The sequence below is a fragment of the Paramormyrops kingsleyae genome, chromosome 7 (assembly GCF_048594095.1).
Source record: "Paramormyrops kingsleyae isolate MSU_618 chromosome 7, PKINGS_0.4, whole genome shotgun sequence".
Taxonomy (NCBI): domain Eukaryota; kingdom Metazoa; phylum Chordata; class Actinopteri; order Osteoglossiformes; family Mormyridae; genus Paramormyrops; species Paramormyrops kingsleyae.
In genome coordinates this window covers 34,529,027-34,543,711 of record NC_132803.1, presented here as the reverse complement: position 1 = coordinate 34,543,711, position 14,685 = coordinate 34,529,027, and the positions used below count along the sequence as shown (strand labels likewise).

The following is a 14,685-nucleotide window of genomic DNA, read 5'->3' as shown; positions in this document are numbered from 1 at the left end:
CAACAGAGATGCATTTTTAAAAAAAATCATTTAATTTTTTCTTTAATGAATGAACTTTTTGTGTTTAACATAGAAAAACTTACATATAGCTTTTAAGTTTTTTAAAGAACCTTTTCACTTGGTTTATTTAACAAGAAACATCTAATTCAAGTTTAACTTTGATCATCTACTGAATTTGACTGCCAGTGGGACTTTTATAGTCCAGTGTCTTTGTAGTCAAATTTCACATTTTTGTGCTAAAAAAGTGATTTTTTTTTTGAGGTGTGAAAATTCAGATTCTAAAATGTTTTACATTTTATTGATTCTTACATAAAATCCACAAAACACCTTAAAGAAACTTAAATACAGGAAGTGAAAGAAATTAAACTGTAAACAGTACGTGCCTTTGGACATGGAATATCACCATGTTAAAAATCTGCAAAAATAGGATATTTAAATAAACTAAGATAAGTTTTGCAGCGGGAAATTTGGCATAATTAGTAAAGACTGGAATATTCAAAGACAGAAACCCTTTCTGAGTCAATAAAATCTAGTTAATATATAAATGACAGTGAAGGAACGTGGGTGTGCAGGGGAACAGCTTCTTACTATGATGCTCATGGCTTGTGTGCAGCATATCTTTAAATCCTGCATTGCATTGATAGGAGACACAGCCGTGGGTCTGATTAATTACCCATCAGCCCTCACACCACCGCCAGCCCGAGGCGGCGGAGAGGCTTCAGGTTTTGTCCACTCTTTGGGGTTCAGAAGGGGATGAGGTGCGTTTCCTCCGGGACGGGATGGCAGGCAAGACGTGGACGCTGCGTAGGAGGTCTCCTGTCTGGATGGGCAAGAAGGAGCAGAGTGACTGGCTCTGAGGCATGCCGATCCGGAGGGACCTTCCAGCCGCGGGGACGGGGGGGGCAGCTGTGCTCCGGCTCAGGGAATTCAGAGGCATGGATCTGGATTTCTTCACACCCTGGGACACTTGGTCAGGAGGCAGGGAAACTGCAGGCATGAATGGGGCGACCGTCTTACTTTAGCAGCAGACATAATGGGAAACCCGGCCGGGACGGAGGCAGACTTACACCTGTGCGTGCAGTGGTCGCGTATGGGAGCCAGGCTGTTCCGTGTGACAGCTGTGTCCCTCAGCTTCAGCCTATCCAGGGGAAGTAAGTGCATATTCGGAGCTAAGAAAGAGGAACATAAAGAAACACTCGGAATGTATCCATACAGTACACTGTGTTCATCTATTATATGTCTCTCTAGGGCTGGGGGATGTTGCGCACAGTGATTAAAGCAAGTTCACCCACGACAGAATGATTTACTTATTTAAGTAGTTTTTTTTTTTATGTGGTTGTATGGTGGTGCAGTGGTTAGCATGGTTGCCTCACACTTCTGGGATCTGTGTTCAAGTCTCTGCTGTGACTCCATGTGTGTAGAGTTTGCATATTCTGCCTATGTTGTACTTTGAGTACTTAAGTTTCCCCCTACAGACCTAAAACATACTAGAGTTGATTGGAGTTACCAAATTGTTCATCAGTGTGATTGGTCTTTGAGTATGCCCAGCAATGGGTTGGTGTCCCATCCTGCCTTGTGCCTATAGGTTCTGGACCCCCTGCAACCCTCATTAGGACAAGTGGTTTCAGAAAATGGATGGTTTTATCTGAAGCAACATACATTTTTGAGAAAGCAGGGTCAGACAGTCCCTGGAGCAAGTGGGGGATATGGGCCTCAAGTTGCTCAAGAGTGAAATCACTCTGCTGCCTCTAAGATTTGACCTTGCAATCACAAGTACAGGACCCTATTCCACAGAACCAGACACTGCTTCAATGTCTCTCACAAGATTCACACATACCCTAACCTGAACTGCATGTCTTTGTACTGAGGGAGGAAACAACATGAACTTGGGGAGAATATGTTACCCCACACATTATAGAACCAAGGTGGGACTCTAAACCACAACCTAGAGCAACTCTGACCCAAATGGGCCAAACGCAAATTGCACAACATTAGGCTTTGGCCCATTTTTTTGTCCAGTAGTGTATTCATACATCCCTAGGTTACAAACAACATCCATTCCCTAAATGTGCCTTTAAGTTGGTCTGTAGGCAAGTTGGAAAAATAACATAGTAATAATAATTATAATAATGATACAGCAATAATAAAAGTAATTAGGCCTACATACGGTACTGTACCACTAATCAACAAATCACTGAAGGCACACAATGTTTGCACGAGCATCACAAAGTAGTATGTGTGTTCATTATCACAAACTGCTGTATGGAGCCTGAAATTTTTAAATAATAGGCTTTATGGCAGTCCATCCGTAAGTACGAGCCCAAAAATTGGACATTTTTTTTAACCTGGGGACTGTCTGAAATATAAATAAATAAAGGAAGCAAAATACAGGTTTCTCAACCTTAAGACAAACATAAGCCCTTCTTATCATAGACAGAAAGAAGTACAGAGACACATCCTATAAGTGAAAATGACTACCTGTCTGATCTTGTTCATTAATGAACATTTTGCAGATTTATTTGACATTTAAATGAGGATACTCTATGTGACACATCTTGGAATGATGTGTCACAGTCGTGGAATTGAGCAGTAATAAACAATGAACACTGTCACTGTAAATATTTGCTTTTGTAGTTATTCGAGGCTGAGAAACCAATAAGCGTGATGCTAATTCTAAGTGCTAGCATGACAACACTGTCCCCACGTTCTTCATCGCTGCGTAAGACATGTGCTGCTTCCACATACTACCAAGTCAACCATGCAGGACCACTGAGGGTCTGCAGAAGGGTGAGAAGAAGAGGTTCATGGTTCAAATAACCCACCCCCGCCATCCCCACCATGGAAGAAACAGAGCATGCTAGATGAAAACTCACTGTGAAGAGATGCTTGCATCACAGGTGTTAAAAAAAAAAACCCAAAGCCAATGTGGCTGCAGCAGAGTTAGCAGATACACACATACGTGCAGTTTCTGCTGCTTCACGACAACCACATGTGGGCTCCATCATGCTGCAGGCCTTTGCACGCTGCACGAGATCCTACGCTTCTGTGTAATTGTCACCCTGTGCACTATAGCTTCTCAGAAGCCGAAAGCTCCCGTCAAATGACATACGTGAGAGCCCCAGACACAAGCGACTGTCAATTGTGGGCCGAGGTGTTAAGTTGATTTTTGTGCGCGACCTTTTGGAGGGAAATTCACAGGTGCGCAGAACCTCTCGACATTTGTGAGGAAGTTCGAGGAAGGCCGGTACGCTGGCAGAGCATATTCCGTTCACGCTCACAGCTACTAGACAAGCAGCACGTTTATACCATTCTGCAAAACCTTGGATACCATCATCGCTTCAGTCCACAGTTTGTTTGTCTAATTGGCACAAATATTTGTCAAAGGCAGCATCTGAAGCTTAGTGGATTGAGGCTCAGTGTGGGATCAAAGTCTACCACCTCAGACTCGAGATTTATTTTATGTACTGACATACAGAGCTGTGGTGTGGTTCTTTATTCTTCTGTTATTAAACTTCCTGTAGTGATGCATAACACTTTCAGATATCACCAACTGGTTTCCTGAGAACACCTTTCAAGTTCTCTTAAGGTTTTAAGGTTTAAACAAAATGCATCTAGAACACAAACAGCAGTGTGCATTTGATCTGGATTTCGGTTGTATAGACATACAATTGTAGCAGTTTTAATATTTTATACATTTGTAAATTTGCCAATCGAATTAAATTAAATCACCAGCTGTCGATGTACAATTAAACTTAACATTACAGCTTATTGCGTATTATGGATAAATATCTGGTCTGCTATGTTAATGATATGTCCCCTTGTCAATCTCTGACGGATTCTCAGTGCCATTAGCCGATGTTTTTTTTTTTTTCAATGGAAAGGAACCATATTTGTCAGCAAAGGGGTCCACCCTGCCATCTGCTTAACTGTGGTTTTCATACCGCCACTTATAACAGGAAGCAGAGAGTGAAGGGAAAACACACAGTAACATACTTTCCAGCCACCCGCTAAAAAACAATGGTTACCGCTAACAGGACGCCAAGTCTACTCTGAAGTATGACTTTGCTGTTTATGTTTTATTGTTGTCCTAAATGTTCTTGCTCCGATGGGTTTCTTACCCAGATTCCTAAAGTATAATGTCTCTTGTATACCACTGCTCTGTGTGGCTGGGGGTTTTGTGATCTCCACGTGTCATGTGGATTTCCTCTGGTTACCTAGGTTTCCTCCCGCAGTCCAAAGACGCCTGCAATTTATGACTGTGTGTGACTGTGTGTGTGTGAGTCCCGCCCAGGGTGACCCCAGCCTTGCGCCCCTGCTGCCTGGGCTAGGCTCCAGCCCCACTCAAAACCCTTTCCAGGATCAGTGGTTGGAGGATGGATGGATGGATTTATTTCATTACATAAAATAGATTTATTTGACATATGCAGTTGAAAGTGAAGGCACAGAAGGAAAGTAAAATAATAGAGCAACTAGGAGCAAACCCATCTCACCTTGTTCATTTTTCTGCACATATGGCATTTGGTTGCAGCATTTGTGCACATCCAGGCCACTGGGCTTCTCCTGTAGTAATCCAGCCAGCAGCTTATCTGAAGGCGGGGCAGTCCATGCTTTGTGTGACAGTATCTGACTGGACTCCGATTTCCATGAATCACTGGGCCGTGCCTGTCCTTTTGGCCTGTTGTCAAAGAGGTCATGCTCACTTCTGCTTTTTTGAGACCTGTGGGCAAAGTGGTGAGCCATCTGCCCTGCTCGGCTGCCTTCTACAGCGCTCTTGGAGCCGGCCAACAAAGAGTTTCCCAGAGTGATGGGTGGAAGACTTTGAGTTCTTATTGGAGGAAGGCCCTTGTACTCCTTCCCCATTCGATCCTCCAAAAGATGAAGCTTGTGAGTGTCACTGGATCTTTTTCTGGCATCTGAGCTTGTCTCTGGCTGCTCCTTCGCAGATGAGTCCATGATGGAGTCGAACATGGTGATGATGTCATCCACCTCCGAGGTTTCCTCTTTCATGCAGTGATCTCTGTTCTTCTCCCTCTGCCTCCCTAGTTGAGGCTCCTTCCGCTTCTTGCAGGAGAAAATCTGGTTGAACATGCTGAATTTCCCTTCCTTCTTCTGACACTGGTCGCTCTTCAGGGGGTGCAACTTTCTGGCTGCCTCAGATCTGCGCACAAACAGCATTTTCATAATACGTGAAAATTATGTCTTTTCCAAATATCTCTTCAGACACAAACAGCCATTTCTAATATGATACTTTGGATGCCAGTTGCAGTAAACGACTACGCATTCTGTACTTTTCATCGCGTCATGTTTATGCTTAAAATAAGAATGTTGGACTTGCGCTGCGCCACAAAACTTTACTAATAAAGCAAATTGCAAGGAGGAATGACACAATTCACTGCATTTTCTTTGTTTATTAGGGAAAACATCAGCATGAAGCGCTTCAAACCTGCTGTCAGCTGTGAGGAGCTTGATGCATGCCGTGTGTCCACAGTACATAGCGTACGTAAGGGGGGTGTTCTCGTTTATGTCCCGGGGGTCAGGCTCCACGCCCAGCTGTAGCAGAGCCTGGACACAGTCAGCCTTCCCTGCTGCAGCGGCCCAGTGCAGGGGGGTTCTGGAGGAAGGGCAAGAGGCAGGAAGCATTGGGTGCGGGAGGGGGGCAGGGGGTGTACCAGGCTACACATAATCTAGACCAGTTAGATTAAGGGGTAACACTTTACTGAAAGCAGTCATATAAATGCATTATAGATACCCTCATAATGCATTATAATGATTCATAAAGTGTTATAAACACGGCTATATTTTTAAAAAGGCATAACATTATAGCCATGTTTATTATGCATTATTACTGCCTTATGAAGCTCTCATCTATAATGCACTACAAATACTTTCATAATGCAGTACAAAGCATCGTTAATGCTTATACTAACCATTATAATACATTGAAGGTATGAATCTATGAATGTATAATACATATTTATGTACGTATTTATAGTGCATTATAGATGAGAGCTTCACAGAGCATTCATAATGGATTATACAAATGGCTATAATGTGTTATGCCTTTTTATAAACAGTTATAGCCATGTTTATAATACTTATAATAATACTTATAATGCATTATAGTATTATAAGTATTAAAGTGATACCAGTATAGGTTTCTGTGGTTCCTTTGAGGGACTTTGTTTTAAAGCATATTATTTTGTCCGACATCCTGTAATATTTACTTCCTATTCCCGTTAACAGATAATGGGAAAACTAAAATCACTCCGCCCACATTCAAATAACTGAAAGTGAAGGTGCAAAAATGGGATCTGAAATCGACATAATGAATGGCAAACTATTTTGGGTTCCATTATCACCCCCATGGGAACATTGTCACAGATCAATGATTTCAGGTTTTTTATGTCATTGTGTAAATGGGTAATGAAAATACAACTCATTTTGGTAGCAGCCTCTGTCAATGACATACATATTGTAAATAATCACCGTAATTCCACAATTTTTCATCCATATCACATAACTGCTTATCCAGTACAGGTTCATGATGACCTGGACTCTATCCCAAGCAGCACATGGTACAGGGTAGGGGATACCCCTGCATGGGATGCCAATCAATCACAGGGCACAGTTACATACTATAGGCAAATTATACACACTCATCCACCTGCCCCCTGCACCCACCAGGGTATCCCTGCCCTTTCAGATCCCCTGCTGGTAAGCAGAGTAACCAAACATGGAAAGCTAGTGGTTAACCTCTCATCGACGTCGAGAGCCTGCAGGTTGGTGTCGGGGACGGCGGCCAGCTCATAGATGATGTCACTGAAGCCGGCAGCGGCGGCGATATGCATGCAGGTCTTGCCGTTCTCGTCGTCGTAGTTGATGACTGATGCCCCCAGGTGGAGATCCAGGATCAACGAGCACATGTACCTGCTCCCACTCTGCAGATGGGGGGAGAATCAACAACCTCAAACACTCAGGGCCAAGGTATCGCTTCTCAGTGCTTGATTTGCCATTTTGGTCAGTTTTGATAACCAGTAAGTAATAGATGGATGCTGTATGGGCCTACAGCAGGACCAGTGACCTGTTACTCGACTGTTTTCTAAAAGATTAACTGGCAGCACAGACAAGGAAAATCGAGTCAAGTCAGTTAGGTCTTTAATGTCATTTTTAACCATACACAGTTGAGTACAAAGAACTGGCAGTCTTCGGTATAAGGCAGTCTCTTACCTGGACAGCCCAGTGCAGGGCAGTCTTGAAGTCTTTGTCCACAAGCGTGGGGTCTGCACCCTTCTGTAAGAGGGCCTGTACATGTTGGGGCCGATTGTGGAAGGACGCCCAGTGCAGAGCCGTCATTCCCTGCATTCCCAATGATAATTACCAAACCACGTCAACAGTGCATTTCATTATGCGTGGGAATCTCAGACCTGCTAAACTTCAGCAACTCTTATGACTTATGACACAATTTCCTCATCTGATTGTGGCCACACAAAAGCCACAAACATTTCTAGCTATGATAATCAACTTCTCATATGCAATATAATATACTGTATTCATGTCAGATGGAATCCCATCCAGTGTATCTCCATGTCCTGTCCAGGATCTCTCCAGGTTTAGGATCTCTGTACCCTCCAATGCATAGGCAAAGATTTGGGGGGGAGATATAATATAATAATATCACATGTAATGCCTTGTTTACAAAAAACACATATGATTGACATATCCCATTACATAATTTAAAATATTTTTCTTACAGTTTTTATTTGGAGAAGCCTTACCCTCCGTTAAAACGGTTTATCCTCAATGCCAGCTCCGGCAGGCAGACACTCACTTCCAGACCCACGAGTAAAGAGACGCGGTGAGTACAGAAGCGCAGTATGGCTATGTCTGTAAACTTAACTCATTGAAGACCTCGTAAGTATCATAACCAACAGTTACTCAATAAAAGGCTATGTGAAATGGTGGAATTTAATTGTCTCATGTTGATTCAGTTTCACAAAGATTATCTTATTTGATCGTGCAAACTGCAACTAGCTTGGTTAGTTGACAGCACAGCACAAATAGCAGTGTCAGTCATAATTCTCATCCCACTCTGTCTGCTGTGAGGGCAAAACAATGAGCAAGAAGTCTGTCAAAAAACGGGGCCAGATCTGCCATTTATTTAGAAAATGCCATAAAGTCAGTAACTCAGTTACCAGAAACTCAGAATCATTTAGTTCACAAATAGTGCTGTGTTTGTGAGAGAGATAGGGTGCAGGAGAGTGACAGGGGCATGATAGTGGACCCTGGGGTGAGGTCATTAATCCACAATGAATGGCCTGACATTCGTAGCGAAATCTCACAAATTGTGCTTAATTTTATTAATTGCCGAAAATTCAGCATATGTAACGCAGGACTTTACACACTTAAACTACCATATTAGTGAAGATGAATAACAGTAAAATGGAAAGAAAATTTTCACTTTATATATTGTAACTATAACAGCAATAGTTTACGGGGGAAAAAAATGAACTTGTATACAGCGCGACTACAGTATCGCCTTATAAGGTGATGCGACATCACACCTCCGAAATACCCATCCCCCCCGATATGAAACCGATATGATATGAAACCTACGCCCCTGCGCCAATGGACAAGCAGTTAAGGGAGGTGGACAGATGGATGCATATAGTTATCTTTAGCCATATTTGTCTTGACCAAATAGTGGAAGCAAATACAACATCAATCTATCAGCTAAATGCAATGAACAAAAGTGTAAATATTGAGGTTCATTCACCATTTCATTCTACCCCAAAAAGCAAAATAACTAATCCCAGTAGTTTCATTTCATATACAGGCCAACTTGTTTTTTTATGGATACTTGTTTTTTTTATTTGAAATAGCTAGCTGTAGCATAATAGCTGTCTCATAATAATTAAGTCATTTACTTGGGACAAAAACATTTTAGCTTAAAAACAGAAAGCTAGCTGTGTGTACATAATTAAGGGACTTAGCTAGCTAGCATGCTTAATTAGCCAAATCTTGGAAATTTCTAAAGTTCTATACTAGATCAAGTTCATGGGCATCAGATCGAAAGGATTCTGCTTTTCTCACATTTGAATTCACTTTAGCACTAATTATAATTTCATAGACAGGTTTGTGAATCATAGTGTGATTAGCATATATGATGATTATTCACAATAATTCTGTCACTGTGCTCTCAATGAGGTTTATTATTCCGTGTCTTGACAGCATTATCCAAAAACAGATTTCCTGTTACCAGTTCATAGCATTTATTATTTTTTATTACCTCATTGTCCTGGTGGTTTATTTCGCACAGTGTTGATTGCTGTAGTAGAACAGCCATGAGCCTGAAACAGAAAGTTAACAGTTCAGTAACTGCTTGCATACTTGCAGTCTTATTCTTCCACAGAAACGTTCAACAGCAAGTTTCACAAAGTACTATTCTGCATTTTAATCAGAATGCGATGATGCCGCCTTGCACTTTCCACGAAAAGAAGAGGAAATGCCCAGTAACAGCTGCCAGGGTTCAGATTAGAGCAAAGGTCTCTGGTTGTCATGGGGATCGCACACTTCTCCTAGTGATCTGGATCATTAGAATCCACACAGCCAGCAGAGCTCTGCAACATGGGCAGCAGCTATCAAATGTGTGTTCATTCCCAAGGCAGATCCAGAACAGAAACACCCCTATAATGGCCAGGTCAGTTGCCGGAAAATTACTCCCCAACATATTCTCAGGAGATAAGTGCTTCCCGGCCAGTGCCAGTTTACCCTGCCTATATATTTTCAACTGCTTTCATCTTTTTTTAAATAATGCTCCACCTTTTCTGCTTTACTCCTGGTCTTCATAACAAAGTCATTCCTGACAACAATAACTGATTTGACACACTTGCTCCCTAGTCTCAAAATAAGGGTCAGAGGTCACTGTAGGACAGGTAGGATAGGCTGCGTACCTGAGGTCGGTCTCAGCGGTGGCAGCATGGAGGGGAAGCCGTCCGTTTTTGTCGGGGATGTTTTGCTTCGCACCGTTCCGGAGAAGGCAAACACAGCCCTCAAGCCACCCCTGTTAACGGAGGATAACACAGGGGCATATCTGCGCTTATTTAATCGACATGGGAAGGTGTTCCCAGAAGGGTGCACATCCACCTCATGGAATCAGTCACTCACATCTCCTTTTCTAATCATCCACCCATCTTATAACCAATTATCCTGGTCAGTGTCACGGTATAAATGCAAAAATACTGTCAAAATGATGCTGCATACAATTGAGTTTTGCACATATTTTCCAGTATTAGGTAATACACTACATTTAGTTTCACATATTCTAAAAATATGTCCAGTTTCATTAAGCAACATTATTTGCATTGCCGAACAAAGCATAATGTGGCAGCTGTTGCATAATAAAACTAAATTATTAAACTAAACTAATATTGATTTACTGATGATGGAAGCCTTTAATGCTTTTGGCAGACATACTGAATCATTACTGCCATTAAACACATTTGTTATACAGTATGTCACCCCCCAAGCCCCCACCCCCTATCACAGTCAGCATGCAATGATTTCACTGGGAAGTGTGAAGACCTCCCCCCTTCCCCTCCAACACACACACACACACACACACACACACAGATCTACTCATGGGATTCAAAAACACAACAACTGGCCCTGCTGTAATTTATACACGTTTTTTAGTAATGGACAGGATGGGTCTAGAGTCTCTAGACAGAGTGTACTCAGGCTGTACCAAGTATGTTGCCAGAGAGAGGGAGGTCCTTCCGCACGCGTCCTGAGTGTTAATGGATGCTCCCATCTTCAGTAAGAGTTTCACCGTGTCCACCTGCCGGCCTGAGACTGCGTGCATCAGTGGCGTGGAGCCTGCGGATCAAAAGCAAATTCAGACATGGGGGACATGGTGCAGGAAATAGGTCTAAAATGTTAGTTATTTAGTAAGGTTCAACTAGCCAAGAATACTGGGTAATGGTCCATCCCTTCCCCCAACTTCCGCTTATCCAGTACAGGGTCACTGTTAGTCTGCGACTGGTCTCTGGATACACAAGGCAGAAAGCAGGAGATACCATGGACGAGATGGCAGAATTAATTAGTGGTCAGTCTTTAGCGGGTGCAAAGAGGAATGATGAACCAGGGCCGAGAATGAGGACAACCTCTGAACGTTGAGTTATTGCAAGTTATTATTGTTCTAAATTGAATTTATAGGGCTTGTTTTGGCTTAGTTGACGCTAATAATTGAAATAGCAATCGGCATTAATTACTCCGTTATCGATCTCTGTGTGACCATCCCAGATGGTACACTTTGTATTTGAAGTAATTCCTAAGAATGACAAAAAAGCAACAAGTTCAACAAGCTTTTGCCCTGAATGTACCACCGCAAATCAGCCATTAAGCAGTTAGCTATATAAATCAGTGGTTGTCATCTAGTTATATACTGTAGCTATGTGAACAAAGTCCATTCCCAAAAAAATGTAGTTAGCAAAAGTACAAATTCTAGGAAAGCAGATGTTTACCATTTTGGGTTGTGGCTTAGGAACCACTGCCTGTCATTGGCCTCATAATTCCTAGATACACCTCTGGCCGTTATTATTGTTTGAATAGTGGTCACAGATGAATGTTAGACAAATATACATTATTGATTAATTCTGGGATTCTGTATAAGCTGGGTTGTGCTGGCTAGCAATCAATCCCAGGTCAGCTACTTGCTAGGCAGCTATGATAAACACTATGTAACCAACGCTTATGCAATGATACACATTAAGACATTGAATTTATTACTAATTTGTGGAAACAAGTTCTGCCATTAAAAAATCACTTCAACTGGTTAAATGCACTCGATTCTAGCTAGTTAGATTTCCACTGCTGTGTTTTCTAAAATCAGTTGTGATATCTGTTTACAGACCTGCACATAAGAGTTGATTTTGTTTGTGTAGTGTAAATTTGCAGTCCCCTGCTAGGTGTACTTTAACCCCTTATGGATACGGTCTTAAGCTGGTATAGTACTTGGCTAGGTATCTATCTGACTGTATGTCGAAAGTCCCTTGCTGTCATGCTCAGGTACGTCTTGGGGAATTATTCTTAGCGTGAGGCCTAGATCTCCAGCAGTCTGGCCCTGACTTTGCTTCTGATTCACGCTTCTAACATCCACCTACATCCAAGCTGCTGCCAATTTACCTTCGCCATCACAGCATTCCAAAATGGAGGGGTCCTCGCGGATGACAGCCGTCAAAGTGTTGACGTCTCCGTTGGCGGCCGCCTGATAGACCACGTTGAGGTCAACCTCCTCCGCCGCGTCTTGGGCACAGACGCATAGAGTCACAGGTCTACTTACACGATCTAATTACGAGTCATAGCACATATGCTTCCATACACCCACAGAGTGTAGCTTTGAAATAAACTTTTAAAACCTGTAAGCGAAAAAATTACCAGTTTACGACATCCCCTGCTTGCATGTAAATATAAATGAACAAGGATCAAAGCGTATTTCAATTTTTGGAGGGGGCAGATATTTTAAATTTGGATTTGGCATCCTACATGATCTTTCCTAGTCAAGAAGATTATAGCTAGAGGAGTAAAAGTTTATTTAGCTCACTCTAATCCATATATGGGGACAAAATTATACGTTTTAAAATTTCCCATGGTGCGAAGTTAATCTGAAGATGATTGTGGGGTTGATCTAGGGATTTACCTGGGGATACAAGTGAGGAAAGTAATTGTCTGTGGTCTTAACAGGTAATTGTAGGTTTGCCTGTCTTAGTTACACAGTTTTAAATGAATCTGGTTGTAAGAGTCAAGTAGGACTCCTACAATCTCAGCAGCAGCTGTTATAATGAAATTGTCGGACAGGATCAGTCACTGAGCTGATAAATCTGCGTGCGACGCCAGCTTTCTCTTACATGGGCTGTAATGTCTGTCGTGAGGGGGCAGATTTACAGCACTAACGGATTTCCTGGCCCAGGGTCCTCTGACCATGTTACAGGGCTGCCAACTTTGGTCCAGAGGTGGAAAGTTCAGGTGCAGAAAGTAAACAGCCAGACCGGGGTTTTGTTTCAACCAACCAGCTGAATACTCTGTGAGTGTGACTCTTTATGCTCTACCTGCTGGCTGAAACAAAACCTTGGTCAGGATTTGTACTTTCTGGACCTGAACTTTCCACCTCTACTTTGGTCAGCTGGTTGTGTTAGATTTTCACCTGGAGTCTGCCCACAAATGTACATACTGTATGTAACAGTTTTATTACTGTGTAAATGGTCCGTAGGGTTTGCAAACTGCCCCAATGCTTTTGGTGTAGCTAATTTTAGGTTTACAATGGAATAATATGCATTTGCCATAAGATTACTTACATGAGCATGAGAGTGTAAAAGTGTGGGTGTCCGGCCAGATGCATCTGAGTTGGCTAACCCTGATGTTAATATGCCTCTGGCCACATCCAGCCCTATGTATGGACAGGCTGCTCACAAACAGGCCTGTCATAGATTGTGTTTAAATGTTACAGTCTGTTAGTACTCAGTGGGCTGACATACTTAACTGTAAAAGCAGCACACAATTATTTAAGAAAAATATGTATTCAGTCTATTTCCAGTGCATCAGTTTTGAGCAATTGCGTGCTGCATCACGGAATAACAGTCAGCGTTTCCATGGCGACGGTCGCCACTGACACTCCTCCGCGGTGCCTCCCCTGCGTCTGTGATTTCTGCTTAGCAGGGCGCCTTACCTTTGTGCTGATCGAAAACGGACGACGAGCTGAATTCCATGGTGAGACTGTGCACTTCTAGCCATAGATAAGCGCAGCCTCAAAGACGGAGAGCAGCCTTCATCCCGAACACACATACGTGCACCGATCACTCCTGTCCGCCGTTCCGAGGCTTACATTCAATGCATCTAGTTGAAGGCAAGGAGAGGAAAGGATGGGGAAAAGGCATCCGCTCTTGAAATAAACAGGCGACCAGCAGGCTTGAGCAAAGCTCAGCAGAGAATGGGAGGGATGGCATCGACGGCGCGGTGTGCCCCTCCAGCTGTCAGCATCTGCTCGCGGGGCCAGCACAGGGAAGCCGCAGGGACCAGTGCGACTCGGTCTGCCTGGCTGATGTGCTGTATGAATGGACTGTCTGCGACTCCACTGAGCATGCGCGGCACTACGACGCAGCCTGCTGCACGGGCGGGGGGAGGAGTCAAGCGAATTAGTATGCGCCTTAGTCACTTCATGCTCTTTTGAAGTGGCTATTTTAAGGTCGCTGTTCATGCTGGAGCCAGTGCTGTTAATCATGCTTTTTCCACTGTCAGCCTGCTAAACGTCAAGCCCCTAGAAAGGTTCATTCATGCTTCTGTCCCAGTCTGGGTACAGGAGGCAAATCCAGAAAAGCAGTGCTTACCCACAAGTTGAAGATGGTCTTAATGTGGCCATTTTAATACCAGACCATTTTGTGATTCTGATGACATAATATTATGCCCAGAGACCCAATAACATGAATAAGCAACCGGTTGATTATGACTTTATTATTATTATTTTCATAGACACGTTTTTAATAATTTCCAAGGGGAATGTGTGTTTATTTGGGGTGTGTGGACTGCTCAGCACACATTGATTTGCAAGAAGGAATCGTAGCTGTGTTGAAAAAACGGAAAAGACTACCCAATAGTGTTTTCTATTATGATGTGCCTTGTTGCCATGGTAAC

At 42.8% G+C, this 14,685-nt stretch overlaps 1 protein-coding gene across 3 annotated transcripts; it reads right to left on the bottom strand.

Moving 5' to 3' along the window:
• Positions 1 to 29: 29 nt before the first annotated feature.
• ankrd55 (ankyrin repeat domain 55) lies at positions 30 to 14,113 on the bottom strand. 3 transcript variants are annotated; one of them, XM_023793812.2, is made up of 11 exons: positions 13,724 to 14,113; positions 12,184 to 12,303; positions 10,745 to 10,875; positions 9,951 to 10,060; positions 9,287 to 9,347; positions 7,228 to 7,356; positions 6,754 to 6,938; positions 5,444 to 5,611; positions 4,491 to 5,158; positions 1,068 to 1,169; positions 30 to 987 (listed from the first exon to the last, which is right to left on the bottom strand). In XM_023793812.2, exons 1-11 carry the CDS (start codon positions 13,761 to 13,763, stop codon positions 719 to 721), a joined length of 1,983 nt encoding a protein of 660 aa, XP_023649580.1. In that variant the 5' UTR covers positions 13,764 to 14,113; the 3' UTR covers positions 30 to 718. The 3 variants fall into 3 exon arrangements, 2 of the variants coding, with proteins under 2 accessions (XP_023649580.1, XP_023649581.1); XM_023793813.2 differs by having other exon boundaries at positions 30 to 966; XR_002836019.2 differs by having other exon boundaries at positions 926 to 987; positions 1,068 to 1,138.
• Between the last annotated feature and the right edge of the window lie 572 nt (positions 14,114 to 14,685).